The sequence below is a fragment of the Pleuronectes platessa genome, chromosome 1 (genome assembly GCF_947347685.1).
Source record: "Pleuronectes platessa chromosome 1, fPlePla1.1, whole genome shotgun sequence".
In the NCBI taxonomy this organism is placed as follows: domain Eukaryota; kingdom Metazoa; phylum Chordata; class Actinopteri; order Pleuronectiformes; family Pleuronectidae; genus Pleuronectes; species Pleuronectes platessa.
Genome location: NC_070626.1, coordinates 11787466 through 11809160, shown reverse-complemented (window position 1 = coordinate 11809160; position 21695 = coordinate 11787466). Strand labels below are relative to the sequence as shown.

Sequence of the window (21695 nt, the reverse complement as noted above, 5' to 3'; positions counted from 1 at the left end):
AAATAAATCCACAGCTCTTTTGGAAAAGTATCTTGTGAGTTTGATTTGATAAAACACAGGAAGTGGTTCATAAGAGTTTCTGCACATGTGCTAATACAGCTTTTGTGTAGGTGTAGACAATAACCTGATGGGAGTCCGTGCAGAGGGAGACAGTCCATGGGTGTCACTTCACTTACAGTCATGAATACAATCATCATTCTTATGAGTGAGTATTCAAAACTTTACATATTTCACTATGTAGCTGTTTGTATTTATAATTCGGTGAAATTTTGCTAACAAATTAAAGGAGAGAGATTCCCCTTTTTTTCTTCAAGGTGCCCTTGTAAAGCTGGTTATAAACCCAATCCCTGATGAGCCCAATGGTGAGCCTTCATTAATCTTACAGTTTTTTTCGATTGCTTAAGCACGATTTTCAAAACAGGGCCCGGTGTTTCAAACACTAAACACAATCAGCACAACCACAAACCCAATCAGCAGAACACCTCAGATCCTTTGCAAAACTAAACACTCTTGTAAAAACTATACACTTTTTTATCAAAACAATATTATTTTGCCATATGAAACACACATGCTTCATATTACTTAATTCTGCTCTAGCCAGTTACACACTGATGTTGCTAACCTTAAACACTTTTAGCAATTCCAGTTCTCAGTGATTAGAGTTCTATAAGTGAAGTACTCTGAGAAAGTGCAAATATACAATAAATTCACCAAACACTACACAAGACCAATGCTGCAGACTCATGAAAATTGAATGTATTTCTCTCCATATCCCCAAATCAGTCAACATGTCAACATGGAGAATCACAACAAAACATGTCCCAGTTGTCATGCTACTACAGGAGTGTGCATAACACTGTAAGCTCGACAAATATCAGACAAGTAGAACATTGTGTATCCAGTAGAGTTTCAATGAGGGGAACCTGAGCCTGGGGCTGGAGATCGTAAACCCTCCATCGCCATGCCGAGAAAAACTCTTTGATTGGGTTTAGAGACGGAGAGTATGGTGGAAGGTATGGTACTGTAAACTGTGGATGGTGTTGAAACCAGTTCTGGACCAGAGCAGAGCGGTGGAATGACTCATTGTCCCAGATGCCAATGTATCGAGTCTGGTGCATGTGATTTACTGTTGTGACGATGTTGTGTAATCGGTCAAAACATTTGAGAATGTGAGGTGTGTTGTAAGTGTCCATGTTGGTGTGACGGAGGAGGACCCCATTCTGTGTAGTGACAGCACAAAGGGTGATGTTACCCCCACGTTTTCCTGGGACATGGATTATAGCCTCGTGGACAATGATATTTCTGCCTCTCCTTTTTGATTTTGTCAGGTTGAACCCTGCCTCATCTATTTATATGAATTCATGTGATTTCCTCATCCATCTGTAAAACTCAGAAATACAGTGAAAGACAAGATTGTGTAGTTCAGCATAGGTCTGGAATACAGTACATTTACATTATGAAAGTTATGTGTGCAGTATGAACATCACACACAACATCATTACTAATGCCGCAGCCGCAGCCTTCTTCACCTCCGAGGATTCTCCCTCTCACCCTCACTCTTCTTCTCTTTTGAGCACAAGCTCCATTTTGGTTGAAAACAGGTGAACTCAGCTGCTGCATTGCTATAGTGCTTAAACCTGATAGTTGTGTCTACAATTAAGCAATGCTGTGTTTAAACGCCAAATGGTTAAACATGTTGTGTTTAACCAATTGGCTCATAGGGTGGTCCTTTGACAGGCAGTGCTTAGGAATTGCAAGGAAGTGACATCTTGATATCCTTCTGTGTTTAATGTATACAAGTGTGTTTAGTGTTTTGCAGATCACTGTGTGTATTGTTTTGCAAAAAGTGTGAAGCTGACATTGTGCTAATAGTGGTGCAGATCTGGGCCATGTTTTGCTCCTTGAGTGTCAGGTTGGATAATTGTGTTATACTTTGGATTTTAGTGTTTATGCAATCGTAAAAAACTGTAAGATAAAGACTAATTTAAAAAATCGATTTTTTGCCACACTATGTGACCGTTGCTTGGCGTCAAAGTTTGGTTACACGCCATCAAAACACGAGCTCCTGTATCTCTGACATATTTGGTCCAATCGAGTCCAAACTGGACATGTAAGACAAGAGTCCCGGCCTGATGACATCTACACAGAAATTATGACTTAAAATCACATCGCCCTCTGGTGGCAACAGGAAATGTCTTGTTTTTTTAACGTCATACACTTGGATGTATTCCTCCTCATCCACTGACCTCAACCATGTCAAACTGTATCAAATGGGTCTCAAGACATTGATAATGAAGGCATAAGATAACTGTGACTTCTCGTCAAACGCCATATTAATGGCGTGGAATTAAAGTTCATCAACTCGCCGTGACACACGAAATTGCTGTAACTTCAGTGTTCATGGTTCTATCTCACTCAAACTCCATGTGTGTATCAACTGCCCCCCGAAGATATTTATATTGTTTTTAGGAATGGGCGTGGCAAAAAAACTGACTAGCGCCACCTAAAGGGCAGCCCCGGCACTACGATTGCCGACATGTACAAAAATCGATAGGGACATGTGTCTTTTCATAACAAACATATAAGTCTCTGGGATAGATATGCTAGACTAAACAGGAAGCCCCCCATTTTGGCTTTAGTGCCCATTTTGGCCATATTCCACATTTTTACTGTGTACTTGTTCCAGGGCTTTTATCAGATCAATTTCAAATTGAGATGAGTGTCATCACAACAAGATGGAGATAAAAATGATTTAGAGATTGATTTTTCGTCACACCGTGTGGCCGTGGCGTGGCGTCATAGTTTGATGAAACGCCATCAAAACACGAGGTTCTGTATCTCGGACATACATTGTCAAATCGAGTCCAAACTAGACTTGTAAGACAAGAGTCCCGGCCTGAAGACATCTACAGAGAAAACATGACTTAAAATCACAGCGCCACCTGGAGGCTACAGGAAGTGACATGTTTTATACTTTGATGAGCTGCTCTTAGCTGCTTTACAATATAAAGCTCAAAGAGCTCAGTCAAGTCATTGAATCATGGTCAGAATTGTGATATTTCCTCAAACCGTGTAAACATTGATGTGCGGTGAAGGTTCAACCTTCGCCAAAGGACACGATGTTGTAATAAGTCCACTGTGCATTGACCTATCACCACCAAACTTCTGTCTCATGATCAGAGTCCAAGCCTGAACAGCTATGTGTGTCAATATTTCTTCAGTCATTATTTATTTTTTTCAGGCAAAACGCATGCAACACTTCAAGTGCATGTGCTTGGGCCCGCCCAGTGCTGCTTTGCATTCCAAGAAATTTTAGAAATTGTGTTTTATAGTTGGTACTTTGCAGGGTTGAGCAATTCTGGTTTTAATTAGGTTTTTATTAGGTTTTTATTAATGTTATGAGGTGACTTTACATGATTTTTTGAAGGTATTCCTTTTCGATTCACATTAGTTTTCCCTATCCTGCTTCGTGTCAACATCTGCACATAAATAAATAGCTCGAAGCAGGAAGTGGTTAACTTAGCTTAAAGCAAATATTGGAAGTAGTTGGTTAAAACAAAAACAGTTGGCAAATAGACTATCATTGGTTGGCTGTGTCTGCTTAGTCTTACACGTCCACATAAACAAAACAAACAGATTTAAAACAAGTCGAGATGGAAAAACACACAACACAACCAATTATATATGCAAACGCAAAAACAACTTTCAGCCAACACAACCAAAAACAAACACTGTGTAATGGTCTACTGCATATTGACACACACAATTCAGGTTTTTCAATGGACCTCGCCAAATGTAACCTTGAATAATCAGGCCCAGTTTTCCACTCACTATAATGCCATTATAATTTTTGCAAAGATATTATATATTTATATATTGCCAATTCCAATCCTTGATCGCCTTTTGCGCTGACTCAACACAACTTAGAAGCTGTTGAGTGTTTATATATGCATTGTACAAACTGGCTAATGTGTACAACTTGAAGCAGGGTTGTGTCTTCACTTTACCCTCCCTACAGGCAAGATACCCTACAGGTGTATTGTCACCCTGCTGGAAACAAATGCAAACAAAAACACAGGCCCATTCAGTGAAGATAGTCTAATGATAAATAAACAGGCTTACATGTAGATGAGTGGACAAGCTGGGGGGCTGGTAAACAGGCAGGTAAACATACAGGCAGTTACTAAATACAGCTAATAGACACAAAAGGTTCGTAAACCGACGAGGAGCTGCTGACAAAGGCAGTTGTAAATACTGGTTTGTGTGATGAGTGAGGTGGGATCAGGTGCGTGAGCGAGGGCGGAAGCTGCGGAACAAGTGGAATTTTGGAAAGAAAAATGACAAATTACAGAAAAAGAGCTTGGACATCAGGTGGAGACATGGAGAAGGGCAGGTCTGGGGAGATGACAGAGAACATATGGCCAGGGAGAAGTGGGGCTGGTTATTTATTTATTTTTTTCAGGCAAAAGGCAAAATGCATACAATGCTTCAAAATGCTCGGGCCCGCTCAGTGCTGCTTTGCAGTCCTAGAAATTTTAGAAATTGTATTTCATAGTTGGTAATTTCCAGGGTTGAGCAATCCTGGTTTTAGTATATATTTGATTTCATATAGGTAATATCTAAGAGCTACAACATTAGTCAATAATTTGGTTGAGAGAACATTTCTGATTGAACAACTGATAGACCAACTCTGGTTGTAAATTATTGTTTCAATCGCATTCCAGAAAAAAACTCAGGTTTTAAGAGGTTGTCGTTAATTTGATATTCATATTTTTTATATTAATATTCGGAAAGAAATTCGATAACCAAATTTATTGAATGCCGAAAGGCACACCATTTAATGGTGTCGTGTTAAATATATCAATTGCACAACATCTATATTCATTTAATTCTTCTAATGCTTTCAGCTTTGAGGAGGAAGAGGGCTAGGAACATAACAATTTAAATATATAAATTATACTTTAGTGTTTCTTTTATGCACAGGTCTAGTTTGTTACATCATAAAAATTGAATATTTAATAATAAAAAAAGTAATCAGATTTTGTATTAGTTAACATCTGTTATGAAGATGAGATGAAATTACTAAACTTGTAAAGTTTTCCTTGTCAGGGGTCAGGCCAGTGGGGCTGCTGACGACATGTCTTCCTCTGACGAATGGGAGGAAGATGAAGAGAGAGTGTACGATACTCTGGGTCAGTGTGTTTACGTTTTACAGTTACAGTAGTTTTTGTTGGTAAAAGGTCAGATAGACACGCAGATGAGAGATATGGTGAGCAGTTATCACACACAGCAGCGTGAGTGAAGAGTGGGAAACATGAGAGGTAGAGTCACTGCTCTTGTTGTTTAGTTAGCTGTTTGTATGTTCATTCTTTACTGGCACTGCTCACTGACAGGGGGACACAGACAGGGAACAATAACCCTCCAACAGTACGTTGTCCTCATTGAGTATCTGTTAGTCAGCTCAGTGCGTCTCTCAGGAAAACCACATCTCCATTATTAGCACCCGTGCGTACGGTGCATACAGCCTTATGTCTAATTCTGTCATGCAACATTTTGAACTATTGCAAACTCTGCTTAGACGTGAACCTTTCCACCACAGATACACCACCAGTCAACCCAACAACTTTGTATACGTTCGTCAAGGAAAAACAGAAGTGATCATCCACTGGTTCTACAGCCAGTTACTGGCACAACTGGAACATGCCTGTGTTACAGCTGTGCATCATCAGAGTAAAGCAACGTCACGGTTCAGAGTGATTAAAGGATGATGTTTTCTGAAAGTGTAAAGATCTTGACACTTTCACAAGTATACGTTTAAGTCAAAAATGTACTTGTCCCTTTATTCAAGTCATTCGAAAAGTATAGGTGTGCATAGTCTTTTGTATAATCATCAACTTATAAAGTTTCAATTTGTTTGTTTGTATCCATGAACAATGAAAGTATTGATGCCACAATTCTGTTGATCCATTTTTTGGGGAATCAAATCAAATCTGCCACAAACATTTACCAGCATGTTTTGTTAATTGTGTTTTTCTACTGTATCTGTCGTGTATTTGAATGTTTAGCCCTTTTTATGCATCTCACATATACAGTTTATGCTTCTGTTATTTATGTAAAGCACATTGAGTTTAATGACCTCTGTGTATCATCATGAAATAAATTAGCTTTGCCTCATATAGTGTTAAAATATTTCCTATCCCTGTATTTCATCAAACTTGCAGAATGTATTCTAAATTGAATCCAAGCTGGTGCTAATGCTATCTCAACATTCCTGATAATGTTGTTACTTCATGTTAAAAGCTAAAATATAGGGTGGCTAGCAAAACAAGATGTTGTGTCATATCATATTTTATATTTTACGCAGCACAGTCTTTCTTTGGAAAAAAGACCTGAAGATTGTCATGGGAATTTCTCAATAGTCAAGCACAAGTCATTACAACGTCTTTCTGGAAGTTTATTCTACATCTGCAGATGGGCATCAAAGTACAAGACCATGGAATAGATTTCATACAATGAGCAATGACATACAAGAAAAGCAGCACTTTATACATCTCCAAGCCCCTCCTAGAGAGGAGACAAATGTTATCGGTCAACCTCTTTCATGTTAAGCAATAGGTGACCAATATCCTGTCACCTACTCTTCCCCAGACCCTTGGAATGTAACATCTGTTTTTCAAGATCCCTTTCCCAATGTTTACAACCACAAATCCCCCGTTCTGTTAAGTCTTTGTTAGGTGACCCTGTCAGTGAGGAAGTCATATAACAGGTTTGAGTGCAACCCTGACCTCTCAGGGATCATTTGTCATCTTTCGAAACATCAAAGTAGTTCCTAATATCAATCATTGCCCTAATAGTAAAATTTCTATCACAATATATAAATATTAAATCCATTTGATTAAATGTGAATCAATTGTCTGAACGTTTCAACCTGATGTAGTTCATTTAGAATATGTGATATGATTTGTGACTATGAAAAATCATCACTCCTCATTTTAGTCACAAAGGAACCTGCCAGAATTTATTAGAAACCTGGTGTTCCCTCATGAAAGTTCAACACTAGAGTTGAGTGAGCTTCTTCAGGATCAGGACAGTTGCTCTGTCAGCGGCTCTGCCTGTGACGACTCTTTCTGACAGATCGAGAGGAGCAGCCAACAAATAAGTCAGAGCTGCTTTACCTCCCCGCTCTCATTACTGCTGCTCTCCTGTGGAAAATACAACACCAGCTTCCACTCTGCCACCAATAACAAGAAGCAGCCATGAACCAGGCTGTCTACCACGTTGTCTTTACTGATACTACCACTAGGAGGAGCCAAAGCTCTAAATCTAACATTCAACCTGAGCACATAGTAGATTTAATGCTCATGTTAACTTGGTATTTATATCTGCCTTGTATGTTTCCTATGTAACATAACAATGGATTTATGTGGAAAAGCTAAATAATGCATGTATAGAAAACGGTCTCACAGTGAGTGACTGCAGAATTAGCTGAAAATAAACTCACCAGATAACAAATGTTTCTCAGTCAGCATTCATATGTGCTTCCTGAATCTAGATTGTGTCCCACAGTTTCCACCCTGCACTTATATTCTAATCTAATCTGTTTGTCACGCAGCCAACTATCACTCTGTATAAAGTTAAAGGAGGAATATCTGTTATGGGACAAAGGCTCTGATATGAAACCCAATCATATCCATGCTGCACATCAACAAGAACTTTACCCTTAAGTGGTATTGCATACTTAAATGTGCCTTTTGAGCTGCTCATTCATGAGATCTATTTTTCAAACTTTTTAAAATCACATTTATCACGGAATTTCTTAGGAGCTCATTCCACCATTTAGGAGCCCGGACAGCCTCTAAGGTTTGTGGCCCCCCCACAAACATAGACTAATCATAGGTCTGAATCTGGAAAGCCAGGCCCATTTTCAAATCTATGCTGAAACTAATCAATCATACACACACACACACACACACACACACACACACACACACACACACACACACACACACACACACACACACACAGAGGTGTCAAAAGTATTCCCATTCATTACTCAAGTAGAAGTATAGATACTAGGGTTTAAAAAATACTTCTGTAGAAGTTGAAGTATCAACTCAAGCTTTTTACTTAAGTAAAAGTATAAAAGTACTTGTTTCAAAACTACTTAAAGTATAAAAGTAAAAGTAATGTAAGGGGAATTTTAAATACATTAAAGTACCATATGTGTACTACTGAGCACTTACATGCGTTTCATGGAGCGGAAGACATAATAACTAGTTGCAAATAGGTAATGTAATAGTGCAAAAAGTCAAACTTCAGTGGAATGTTATCAATAACCTTTATTGAAAGAGACCTTGAGACCTTTGGGCTAAACCTGTATGTACAACAACACTACAGATAGGCTTTGTTCAGCCGCAAAAGCAGCAGGTTCTCAAAGTTATTTGAGCCTATGCATGCTCCACCTGGCCTGAAGATGAGCCCTGCAACACTAAACAGTCTTTCACAGGCTGCTGAGGCCCTGCCCTTTGTACACACCGCCCGTCGCTACTACCGATTGAATGGTTTGGTGAGGTCCTCGGATCGGCCCCGCCGGAGTCGGTAACGGCCCTGGCGGAGCGCCGAGAAGACGATCAAACTTGACTATCTAGAGGAAGTAAAAGTCGGAACAAGGTTTCCGTAGGTGAACCTGCGGAAGGATCATTACCGGTAGGGAGAGCAGGGTAATGTGGGACATCGGGTAATGTGAGACACCCCCTGTATCTAGGCAACGGAACACATTTGTGGTCATGTGATCATTATGTTTTCAAGCCCCTCCCATTCCCCCCCTTGCCATGAAGGAGAAGTTGGTGCTGGTGCTGTGGAAAGTATGTTTTTTCACAAAAATGTGTTTTTTGCATGTAAAAGTAAATTTTCTTGCTTTAAACTTAATCAACTGTTGCGTCAAAACAAATTGAATCAGGTAGAAAAACTTATATCTTACATGTTGGAGAACTTCCAACATATAAAACAATGTGATTGATGCTAGCTGAAGATTAGCCTGAATTGCTAAGAGATGTTTTTTCTAAAACGGTGGCTGTGGGGTAAAGTGGGACAAATGTTGTGAGACAGTGTCTCTCTTTACCCCACCATGAAGCACAAGTTAAGTTTAGTTTTAAACATATTCTAGTGTTACATTACATTATATATGTTTTATTTTTAATGTCATAAACATTGTAGAAAAGCCATCATGACAAGAAACTATACATCAGGAAGACAACCTGGGGCCACACAGCCCTCGCAGAGATGGAGAGTGCAGCCGCTGAGGTCATGCAAGGAAAGAAGTCCTTAAGAAAAGCTGGAAGGGATAGAAATATTGACAAGACAACCCTCAAAAGATCCATAAAGAAAAAGAGAAAGGGAGAGTAAAACCAGTAGCCTGGGGTGCAGTAGCTGAGGTAAAGAGAATATTCACAGATGAGATGGAGGAGGAGCTTGCCAAACACTTGAAACAACTAGCTGACCAGTTCCATGGCCTTGCTCCAGTTAAGTGCCGTGATTTGGCATTTGAATACGCAGAGAAAAACAATATCCCTGTCCCTGCCAATTGGACAGAGAAACAATGTGCCGGTAAGCTAGGGTGTGCAAGAGATCACATGAATCATAATAATCATAAATTTGCTTGATTGACCAATCCCCATGATTCTGTTACTAGTCCGATATTAGTTTTGAAATGTGTGGTTGTCAATCTAGCTGTTGGGATTTTAACTATTACAACATGTGTTGTTTTGGTAGTTTTAAAATGGAAAAAATAAGTGTCTCACTTTACCCCGTAGCTGGGGTAAAGTGAGACACAAGACCACTTTTTTAAAACAATCATATTGTCACTGCCCTTTGTCCTAAAGACATTCTGATCATTTCCATTGCTAGAAAACATCCTGAATTAATGGGAAATGTTAAATTTTACTGATATGTCATTTTAGCTCGCCTAGAGGGGAGCAAATGTAAAAAAAGTCCCACATTACCCCGCTCTCCCATACAGCCGGATTCGACTGCATGGCACCCAAAACCCCCCCACAGGTGCTTAGGGTCTCGCGCTGCACCCCAGGGCCAGCGTGTCTCCCGAGGCCGGGGTTGTGTTGGTGTGGCATGCGAGTGCTCTCCCACCTCCCCCCCCACACACACTCTTTCTATTTTTCTGTCTCCTCCACTTCGTCTGAGCACTGTCCACGACCGTGCGGTGCCTCCTTCTCCGCTTTTCCACCCACCTCCGTGCGCCTTTGCCGGCCTGCTCCGATGGCCGACGGACCTGTCAGCGAAGGCGGGAGGATGGTGGATGCTGAGAGGACGGTGCCGCACGCCGCAGCTCTGGCTTTGCTCTCCTCCTTTTCGGAACCCTCCAGCGCGGTTGTGTGGCGGCCTCGGCCTGGCCGTCATCCAGCGCTTGCGGCGGGCACCCAACTCAAACTCTCCTCGTTCGAGGGGGGTTTAATGTCTCACAAAAAAAATGGGGCTTTTTTGTGTGTGTTTTTGAACAATGACAAACCGGAATGAAAACAAGCCAAAATTAAATGAGAGTAACGAGGCTATTTTTAAAATGTAAGGAGTAGAAAGTACAGATATTTGCGTGAAAATGTAAGGAGTAGAAGTAAAAAGTCGTCTGAAAAATAAATACTCCAGTAAAGTATAAATACCCAAAATGTCTACTTAAGTAAGGTAACGAAGTATTTGTACTTCGTTACTTGACACCTCTGCACACACACACACACACACACACACACACACACACTCACTGTTTTTACGGCTAGCTGAGACACCAACCTGTACCAGTGGATTCAGCGGCTTGAGACCATCGTGCTCTTCAAGGTTCAAACCACTTGGGAAAACCGTGATAGTGGCCATCATGAAACTTCATACTTCACACCACATTTCTGTCACAAAAGTGTGTTTGCTGCTACTGCAGCCAAAGCATTTTGCTAGAAAACGTAGATAAGCTGGCTTTAGCAGCGAGAGGCACTCAACCGATATCTTAGGGGTGAAGTCACACCTTAAAGAATTTATTTTTGTTTGCAGACAATTCAATGAATCGACAGTTTTACAATTCAATTGTGACATGCAATGACCATAAACTGTCAGATGATGTCTTGTTAGGAGAAAGAACAGACAGCAGACAGCCTATGGAAAATTTTCATTGCTTTTTCTTCTTTTTGCTTTTCTCAAGTCGTAAATATCTGACAAATACAAGAGGAAGAAGAGTAATCACTGCAACAGCAGCCAGGAAAGACAGAACTACATCTACAGAGTGGTAGGAGTACCAGGGCAGTCTGTAGGACTCCGTTCTCAGGTGAGCTGCACCTTTGTGTCTCATGACAAACTCTATCCAGAAGAGGGCAGTGTCCAGTGGTTTCATTGGCTGATCTCTGTGCAGCCTGGAGAGTCTCTGCATGTTCAGCCTGTAGGAGGGCTCAGTCAAGACTTCCTGTATTGCTTCTAGGAAGTTGCTGTCTTTGTCCACTGTGGCTAATGTAAGAATCTTAGCTCCTCCTCTCTCTTTCAGACGGAGCAGGTTGTCGTTCTGGTCAAAAAACACAGGTAGACCCACAACTGGGACTCCATGATAAATAGCCTCTTGAACTCCATTTGTTCCCCCGTGAGCAACAAATAGTTTAATCTTTGGATGTCCCAGGAGGTCATTCTGTGGCATCCAGTCGACGAGTAAAGTGTTGTTGCCCAAAGTTGCCGGTCTGTCACCTTTATGCCTCCAGATGACTTTCTGAGGTAATTTAGCAAAAGCTGCAGCCATCTTGTTGGTCATGTCAGCAGGAAGTTCACTCACAAACGTTCCCAGAGACATGATGATGACTCCATGCTCTCCAGAGCTCTGGACAAACACCTCTAAGTGTTCAGGAAGTGGTTCAGCAGGTTTACACTGAAACCCTCCTATATAAACAACATTAGGCATAGTTGTTCGTGGAAACTCAAACACAAAGTCCACTCTCATCAGCCAAAGGTCAGCTCCTTGTAGTAAGTCACTGTATCTGACTTCTGGACCAAAGAACTTGTCACAAACTGCTTGATATTGAGAGTTAATTAAAAATCCATCCTGAATTTGCCAAATGGCAAAAAAAAAAAGATTTTTTAGTCTTTGTATGAAACTCATCTTATCTGACAGGCCAGAGCCGGTCATCGGGATGTAAGACAAAGGAGAAGGTGCAATTGCCAAATGTCCCTCTCCGCTTGTAATCCAGCGCACGTTAAAAACCAGAGGTATTTGAAGAGCGTGAGCCAACATTATACCTGCACCCCAGGCTGGATCAGTGAGGACCAGGTCATATTTTCTCTCCTTCAAACTATTCATCAAGTCTTTATCTTTAAACATAACAGTTGCCATTTGGCATGTTATTCTATGCATGTTAAACATGGCAGTAAACATCTCAACCTGCAAACTCGCAAAGGTCAGAGCAGAACTCTCCCCCCTCTCTATGTCGATGATCTTTTTCACGATGGGGTTAATGAAGTCGTGATTGAAGGTCTCAGAGACGGACACTGTTATCGTGTTGTAGTGCAGAGAGTGATCCTTGATGTACCAGCTCTCATCGGTTCGAACCACATCGATGGAGTGTCCTCGAGAGTGCAGCGCTCTGATCATGATATCCATGTTCACCCAGTGGCTTCCCTCCATAGGTACAATCAAGATCCTGCCCCCGTGACATATTCTCAACGTCAGGAAGACAACAGATAAAAGGAGAAGGAACCTCTTAATGTTTCCATCAGGCGGCATCTCAAACCTGAGAAGAGAATAAATACACTCAGACTCACCATCGATACATTCAGGAGAAGTCAATGGTATTAAACTACATGCAAGATAGATTCATAACATACCTGCTTTACATGAAGTAGCTCAGAGCGTGCATATGCTTATTCCTTGGATGTGGATGTGAAATATCCGTGGTAGCAGAGAATGCGTATATACAAATTCCAGGATAGATTACACGAGTGGATTATCGTTAATCTTTTCTTTGGGCCTTTCTACAGGAATGAGGAAACAATGTGATCTCTTTGTTGAAGCTGTGGGCAGAGACGTGTTGTAGTTATGTAGCACGGCCTGTAACTTTGCTCAGCACCACAACTACTCTCCATTACCTGCACCATTTTGTTTAAACGTGTCCTTTTGCACATTACTTGTATATCTTATCTTTATAATATGTTCCAATTCTAATATTTGCATTTTTATATTCTTGTCATATTGTATACTACACCGTTCTATATACCTCTATATCAGTCTTAACATATATTTGTCATCCTCTTATACATATGCAAATATACAGTATACATCCTCCTAAATCAGCCTGTCACTGCACTTTTTCGACCAATAATATTCTGTTTGTAGTGAAAGGTACATAATACAGTATGTAAATATTGCTAAGTTTTCTATTTTTCTCATATTCTCATCAGTTTTTATTCTAATTTGAACTTCAGTCACTGTTTTGTCAAACTAGTTTCGACTATCTTCAGTTAATTTCCTGGCGTGGGATTAATGGTTGACCTTATCTTTAATAAGGTTTATCACAGATTAAAAAATGTTTGGATGTTTTTGCTACAGTCTGAAATGATATTGTCTCATAACAGCCAGCAAAAATATGTGTAAAATAGTTACTAATTTAGATGTTAAAAAGTCCTGTACATGTTTCATCTAAAGCATTTCTTTCTAGTTCCCCTGACCATCAGCATATCTTGATTTTGTCTGAACATACTGTATATCTTTGGAGCAGAGTGAGATATTAAACTGATTACAAACTAAAATCCACAAAGGAATTCATGCAAAACACAAATAAGCAGTCGCATCAAATTTAGTACGATGAAACAAAATTCTATATCATATTTATCATTATCTATAGTAGCTGGAATTATGTGCGAACAAAAATCCCACCCTAACCATCCAACCAAGTTTTACTGGTCTCTGATCTCTGATCTGACAGTAATTCCAGATTTATTCAAGAGTTATTCCTCTTGAATAAATTAAGCACCATAGAATGCATTTATTTATCTAGTCGTGAATTACAGCTTTTGTATTTCAGGCATAGAGACTCCCCATCATTATGAAAACCATGCAAAGTCCCTTTTTCATTGTATAGGAGTTAAAAAAACATTAAATGTTTGTCTGTTGGTCATCAGTTTTATTCACAGACTCTGGGTTCAGTGTTGTGGATCTGGAAAAGGAACCCAACAGATTTCTTCAATTCAGTCCCCAGCCTTTGTTGCTGTTGTTTTTGTGTTGAGAGGCAGTCCAGGGTCTTACACAGGCTGAGAGCTGCACAGCTGCTGAAACACAAGAGTCTCCCTGGTTCCAGCATATGTGAACAGCAATAAAGTGGCTCTGAGGCCCTTTCGTACATGTCTCTAAATCAAATAATTGGATGCATCTGCATGCAACTTTAATCAAATAACAAGACAAATATGGAATTGTTAAATGATCGTTTTTTCCCGCTTAAGTTGGAGGGACGTCTTTGTCCAAATTTTCAGTGGCCTAAACCTATCGTGAATGCACAGTATCTCTTTGCCTCTTACATTCCTTTTAGAGAATGCAAAATTTTTCCTCTAAAAGGAAGAACTGGCTGGATCATTTGAAGTCCGTGGAAAAGAGTCCCCACTGTTTCCCACGCAGTAGAGGAGCATGTGCTTATAGGGGTGATTTGTGAAATTAGAATTGGCCTCCAGAAGAGCAAAATTAAACTTTTATTTGAATTATGCCCTATCTCTCCAAACCCAATCAGTACAGAGTATTATGTCAACTGAGAATAAATGTTTTCTCCTATAACTATTGTGTGTGTGTGTGTGTGTGTGTGTGTGTGTGTGTGTGTCTGTATCTATTGATCTCGGCTGCGAGCTGCATTGTAATTGCCAGGGATACAGTAGTTTTGAAAATTAATGAATCAATACATTCATCACAAGGAAGTATTCCTACCATTTTGTATCAATGACCCTCTTCCAGCCACAATGGCTAATCTACACTCTTCGATGCCAGCATTTATAGGACATAAAATAAATGTGGCTGGCTGGATGAAGCTACACTAAATGATTATTATAATTTATCTTTAAATGAAACTTAATAGATATCTCTGAATCTCTATGAAATAAAAAACAGGTCTCTGTGAGTTATTTGCTGCGGGTTAGGCCTCAAATCTGCATCTTGACCTCTGGCACAGTTGAGTGTGTATACAAGCCTGAATCTCACCAGTAATCTCAGTCTCTCACAGGAGATCCACAGTAGGCTGTTAATGTGCTTTAAATCCATTTGTGGTCGCTGTGCTCCAATGAGTGGTTCTTAGAGGTAACTTCCAACATGGTCAGGGACAATGATGCTGGCCCATTTGTAAATAACTGGGATGAAGAGGAGAGCAGAACCCAGGATCGCAACCAGGAGGAAGGCCCACAGAAACATTCTATCCAGAACCTGGGCTACAAACTTCCAGTCCTGTACCACCTGCACCAGATAAATAAAGCACACGTCAGTCGCTGGACACACATGAAGACATGAGCAACAAACAGTGCAGGACCAGAAAGGAATATTTGTCCATGTAGACAATCATCCATGAACAATTACATAAAATCCAGCAAACTCACCTCTCTGACCTCATTTTCTTTGACCACATGCATGGTTATGTAGCGAATAGAATCTAAAGCTGCTTGCAGGTGAAGTCTCGTGTAGAGTGGGGGGGTGAGTCCAGGTGCTGAATCCTTCATCATACCCAGACCTACGGCTCCTCCCGCCCCAACCACTCCAGCTGTGGCATAACGGTCCACATGGCCACGCATGCACAGCAGCTTAGGCAGTCGATGCAGGAAAATCTTCCTCACCCAGGGCGCCATGCCGTGATGTGTGGAGGAGGAACGGTGATGGATGTTGATGGCAAAGACTGTGATGATGATGGACAGCGTGACGAAAATCATGGTGAACACCAGGTACTCCCCGATGAGAGGGATAGCCTTGGAGGAGGACGGGATGATCTCTTCGATGACCAGTAGGAAGACAGTGAGCGACACCAGCACTGAGGTGCAGAGGGAGATCTTCTCGCCGCAGTTGGAGGGCAGGTAGAAGACAAGGATGGTGAGAAAGGACAGGCCGATGCAGGGGATGATGAGAAAGAGGGTGTAGAAAAGAGGCAACCTGCGGATGATGAAGAAGTAGGTGATGGTGGGGTAGGAAGAGCAGCCATCTGTCCTCAGACCACGGCTGCCTGTGGCTTTTACTATCTCCCATTCACCGTTGTCAAAATAGTCCTGTTTGTCTACGTGGAAGTCCTCCATAATGATGTCCACCTGATAAATAAGGAGGACAATGTCATGTCAGTGACTGGTCTTAACTAACGCTACATATAATGTACACATGCTTTTGAGGAGAGACTCACCTGGGAGCCGTCATACGTCCAGGAGCCGAACTTCATGGAGCAGTTCTGGAGGTCAAATGGGAAGAAGGTGACGTCAATGGAGCAGGCTGATTTGTAATTGGCTGGTGGCGTCCATGATATCGTTCCATCATACTTAACAACAGCTTTGGTGACAGTTCCCTCAAAACGCCCATCAGAGCTGTTAAAGACCAAAAAATCCTCTTAGAGATAAATGCTTTTGCCAACTGTTGAGGCTTGAAATTCTTTTAATTAGGTTTTTCTTAAATGTCAAGGTCAAATTTACTTCTGGAACCAGAGCCATTCTAAAAGTGTATCATTCTTTAGTAAATAATTTGGAAGGTATTCTATAAAATATACATCGGTATAATTTTTCCATACTTATCGTACAGCACCACGTCAGGCAGCCACAGCCTGTCCGAGGGGACACGGATAGTTTTGATGCCAAGATAGTCATCAGGGTTCCATCTAAGTTTCATGTCAGTCCACTCCTTCATACACACACAGGAAAAATGAGTAAGTTTGAGTGCTATTTACTCACTTGAGAGTTTGATGAAAAAGGCTGATAACAATTGAACGTCTGAATTACATATTTGTTCCTCACATCTGTTCTCAATATTTCTGTATATTATATCTTCTTCTTCTTCCTATTGTTCACTCTTTTATGATTTACTTAACAACTTGATTTGTTATTACTATGGAACTTCCCTGCAAAAGTTTTTCAAGTGATTCTTTTATAACCGGAGTGACAATAAACATCTTGAGCCTTGAATGCTAAAGCTGAAGCTCATATCTGCAGCTGACTATAACTTGATATACAGACTGGAAACAGCTTGGCCAACTCTAATAGCAAATGTATCTGATTTGGGTTAGACATGATAAACATGATGAGTACCCGGAGACAGAATACTCAAGCAAGTTTATTAGTTTATTAGAAGAAAAAAACAACTTAAGCTCAGTATTTGTTTCCTTAGCAAAAAGGAAAGGGAAAGAAAATCAGACGTTCTGTTTCTGTGGCAACTGCCCTTCCATCACCCCTTTTTTTGCATGATGCAATTCATCACTGTGAAAGGGAGCAACTGACCTGAACAGCCCAGCCCAGCCTATAGCCCAGGGGGATAATTCATAAAATGCATGACAGACAGGACTGCCAAGACCATGAATAAGGCTGACAGTGGAAAGGATGTGGCCTGTGGAGGCAGGTGCGTGGGCGCTGAGCCTAAAGGATTCATATGGATGGTGTCAGCTAAAGGCCACCCGGCCAGATTAAAAAGGTGGCGAGGAGAGGCCGACTGGTTGCCTCAAAAAATCCATAAAAGCCAGATGTTGTTAGGGCATTTACATGGCCATAAAGAAACACTGACATGCTAAGAACTGTACCCAAAGGTTCCCAATGGTGCAATAATTTGATGTTTCAGTTCTTTATACTTACCTGTTTCATCCACACATTGGTTGTCATCAGCTGGTTTTTCTCATCCTAAATGACAAAAACAGTTATCAACTTTAATAGGTGGCCGATTTGGAAATCTCGATTGAGCAATAATTTAAATAACATTCTGTGAAGTTAACAACTCAGTGACACGTATTCATAAACCATATCAGTGCTTTTGTGTCCTCACCACATCAACTAGCTGGGAGATGGCCAGTCCGAACTTCACACAGATCGTCTGGTTTAGATATTCCACCGGACGAACCCATTTTTGGTAGCCTCCAAAGAGGTATTGAAACAGCTTGTCCTCTGCCTTAGCATACGATGAGATCTTTGGTACCCCTGAAACAGGAGAACAGATTATTCATGGCTGATAATTACCACATTTACTGTCCAGCTGTGGTTCTGTTATTGCTCTCGAACAGCGATGCATTCACCCCTCTGACCTTACTGCAGTGTTTATGTCGAGAGTTTCTGGATATGTCCTTTGAGGTAAAGCTTTGGTTTTTTAGACACAGAAATCAAACCAAACACCCACCCATTATGAAGTACAATGGGGTTAGGGTTCCTGATAGATCAGTTACAGCAGTTCATTCTCTGTAATGGAGCCACTATCAAAAAGAAAGATAATATTGAAAGTAGCAGTCGTGAGTGGAGAGTGTTTGGTGTTGTTTACATTACATTATATTTATATTACATTACATTTCATTTAGCTGACCCCTTTATCCAAAGCGACTTACAATAAGTACATTCAACCCAGAGGGTACAAACCAAGAACAACAAGAATCAAGAAAGTACTTATTTTTTTTAATTAAGCAAAACTACAAAATGCTATAAGTAAGTGCCATTTAAGAGCTACTAAATTGTTAGTTTCCCCAAAATGTTTTGATTGTCATCTATGAACTACGGCCCAATTTGAATTTTATTCTGCCTTGCCACAGTCTTGTATTCATACTATGCCCAGAGGCAGTAATCCCAGGGAACTACTATATATATATAGTATATCCATAAACTACCACTACTAAATATAGTAATGTGAGTTTAGATTGTAAAAATTGTTGCAGTGATTTGGTCTTCTCTTTACCATATTCCCTTCCTTCATTCACCACAGTAAGAGAGGAATACATGTCTTGCACTGTGAGTCATATGTGTTGGCGACTGTAGATAATGCAGGCCCTCTAAAATTGTGGTGCATGTTTTTCATTCATACATCACTACTCACAAGTGGATCATGGGATAACAAGAGTAAAAGTAACAGGAAAAAAATATTTCCAATGGAAGTACATTGTGATTGCTGGTTTCTACACAATTTCCACAAAATTAGGTTTGGGAGTGTGTAATAAAGTTTCGCAGCTATGGAACTGTTGCTCAAATGTGTGAAATACTTTAGTTTGAAGAGATAGAGTCTGCTCATGTGTAAAGAGCTTTCAAGGCTGAAGAAATGTGTGTAGTAATAAGCTGTGGGACTGAAGTTAAAATTATTCTCGGAAAATACCCAACGGCAAGTGTCTGAGAGACAGACACACATGTTTCATGCCGTGCATGTTACGCAAAGACTTCAAGCTATGAAATCTTTATTTAGCCAATAGCTATGATGCTGCCCAGTGCTTCAAACATGACAGAGGAGAGAGGAGAGCAACACTGTTGTTCCTTGTTGTTGCAGCTACTGGAGGTATGTCAATGTGAAAAAGAACAAAGTCACTAATTGCTTATTGTATGATGAATATAAGTTCAAGTTAAAGTATGAAACTGATGCATTGTCTTGCTGAGGCAGAGCTACAATACATAGAAGAAAGTATCGATTACAAGTTTGAATTACACACAATATCTTTCATAATGCTCTTTAAATCACTCACCCCCACAGTTATAAACCCAATTTATGGATGGAAGAATGTGGCTGGAAATCTACCAAAACACTTGCCGCAAATGTATCGTGTCACCCTTATTAGGGTGTGTGTGTCTGGATCAATACGGACAAGGATGCAACACCCTCAATCGATGACCCCATAATCAGCCAACTCATCATCTCTTCAGCTCTACCTCCACAATCACCAAGCTGTGGGCTTGTACATGAATCTGTTTTAAAGAATGATCAATGTAATCATAGGGTGAGAAAAACATTAAAACAGAGATACAACTCATGTGCTCTTAGGTAATGAAATAATCCCTTTTAAAGTAGCTGTGGAAATGAATTTTACGCCGGGTGCTGCGTCAAATTCATATTTACCATTAACATATTGAGATGTGTTGGAAGATGCTTTAGTTAATGCTTGTTGCTTTGTCCTGGTGCAGAAGAATACGATTAATTAACAGGTGGAGAGAGATAGAAATCTATAAAATCAAGCAGAGGAGAAAAAATACAGGAATCATTCATGCATACTAATATATACACGGTGTCATGGCAACAGCAGCTCCTCTCCTCGTTCCTCTCCAGCGGGTTTTCACAGTTTATCTGTGTCTGCACTAACAACTCTTCATACTTGCTGTTCCATACCTGCCCACCAGCCGTCTAACAGCTCATCACCTAACCATGATTGCAGTGTGCACACATTGTATCTTTTGTTGTTTCTGCCTATATAGTTTCTTCAGACATTTCAGTATTTTTGAATGGTTACAAATATTTGATTCGTAGATAGTTAGTATCTAAGTTGTAAATATGACTGGGAATGTAAGAATATTTTCAAGCTCATTGTTTTAAAGTGCCATGAATCTCCAATCACTACCATTATCCAATATAGATCGAACATTACATTAGTTTATTATTAACTCCCTGGATTTCTGCATTAATGATTCTGCATTATAAATTTAGCAGAAATCTCCCTTGCAAATGTCCAGTAATTAAGTTTCCATTTTTTTCCAGGGAAAATTCAAGATATGAAGGGGTTAGCCGTTAATAGACAATATGTAATAACCTGCTGCTCACATTTGTCAGCTCGTTTTCAAATAATGAATTAATTAACCAGATAAATTCATCTGGTTAAGATTAAGTTTTGAAGGACAATTCTATCTGACAGTTGAAAAGCTGTAGCATGAACAAAGGGCATATAATGCTACTGACGTGAATGAGCTAAACAGGCCATTACTTTTATTAAAATAATAGTAGATAGATGTATAGATAAATTGCTGGAAACTGAATTGACGCACTGAAAATCAGGTTAGTCAGGGCATTTTGTTTGAGTAACTTAGCAAGCTACCTTCATTCTTCACGGACCATCTGGAAATTTCTATATCTTCTCTCTTGGTTTCTTGGTTACATATACGTTGTCTATCCAACTTATCTTCCACTATCCCATCTGTCACACTGAGCCCATTATGTTCCAGCGTGACAGTTCCCAGTCCATGGGAAACTTACGCAGTGAGTGGCACAGGTGGCAGCAGCACAGCAGCGGCAGCAGCAGCAGCAGTGTGAGGAAGGTGGCTGCCCCTCCGGCTCTCAGCATCATATCAGAGGAGGAAATGGATCAACTTCGCTGGTCCCTCGGGCATCACAGAGCTGGAAAATAAATGTTAAATGCGGCAGCAGCTTTTTTGTACACGGAGTAATCATCCAAGCTTTAAACATGCCTAAAGATAAGGGTTCAAATCTCAAATCAAACATCTCTGCTCCCCTTTGGATAATTTAGATTCAATCACAGATATTGATCTCAGTGAATAACCTATATAACGCAAACAAAAAAAAATCGAAATAACAAACTGCCTAAATCACATACCTTTTAATATACAGCATAGCATCCTGCACGCTCACCTTGATAATCTGCACCATCTTCATGGTAATAAACATATTTCACGTAATAAAGCATGCAAATGCTGTAAAAACATGCCATGGAAACATACCTGCTGTGAGTCTCTCCCATTAACATGCAGTCCAGAACGCCAGTGGTAGT

At 40.4% G+C, this 21695-nt stretch overlaps 2 protein-coding genes across 2 annotated transcripts; both read right to left on the bottom strand.

Moving 5' to 3' along the window:
- Nucleotides 1–11164: 11164 nt before the first annotated feature.
- Nucleotides 11165–12757, bottom strand: LOC128439565 (UDP-glucuronosyltransferase 2C1-like). The gene has a single exon (XM_053421953.1). It carries the CDS (start codon nucleotides 12755–12757, stop codon nucleotides 11165–11167), a length of 1593 nt encoding a protein of 530 aa, XP_053277928.1.
- Nucleotides 12758–15301: 2544 nt separating this feature from the next.
- On the bottom strand, nucleotides 15302–21254 carry chrna5 (cholinergic receptor, nicotinic, alpha 5). The gene is made up of 7 exons (XM_053422579.1): nucleotides 21164–21254; nucleotides 18002–18153; nucleotides 17815–17859; nucleotides 16764–16873; nucleotides 16386–16563; nucleotides 15601–16296; nucleotides 15302–15460 (listed from the first exon to the last, which is right to left on the bottom strand). The coding sequence occupies exons 1-7, from the start codon at nucleotides 21252–21254 to the stop codon at nucleotides 15302–15304; spliced, it is 1431 nt and encodes a 476-aa protein (XP_053278554.1).
- Nucleotides 21255–21695: the final 441 nt, after the last annotated feature.

Bases quoted from the DNA above. Each gene is read 5' to 3' on its own strand.
- LOC128439565 (XM_053421953.1), bottom strand. From the start codon at position 12,757: ATGCCGCCTGATGGAAACATTAAGAGGTTCCTTCTCCTTTTATCTGTT.
- chrna5 (XM_053422579.1), bottom strand. From the start codon at position 21,254: ATGATGCTGAGAGCCGGAGGGGCAGCCACCTTCCTCACACTGCTGCTG. The intron at 18,154-21,163 runs GTAAGTTTCCCA...CTCCTGTTTCAG, and splicing joins CCACCTGTGCCACTCACTGC to GGGTACCAAAGATCTCATCG. The intron at 17,860-18,001 runs GTGAGGACACAA...TTTGTCATTTAG, and splicing joins TCTCCCAGCTAGTTGATGTG to GATGAGAAAAACCAGCTGAT.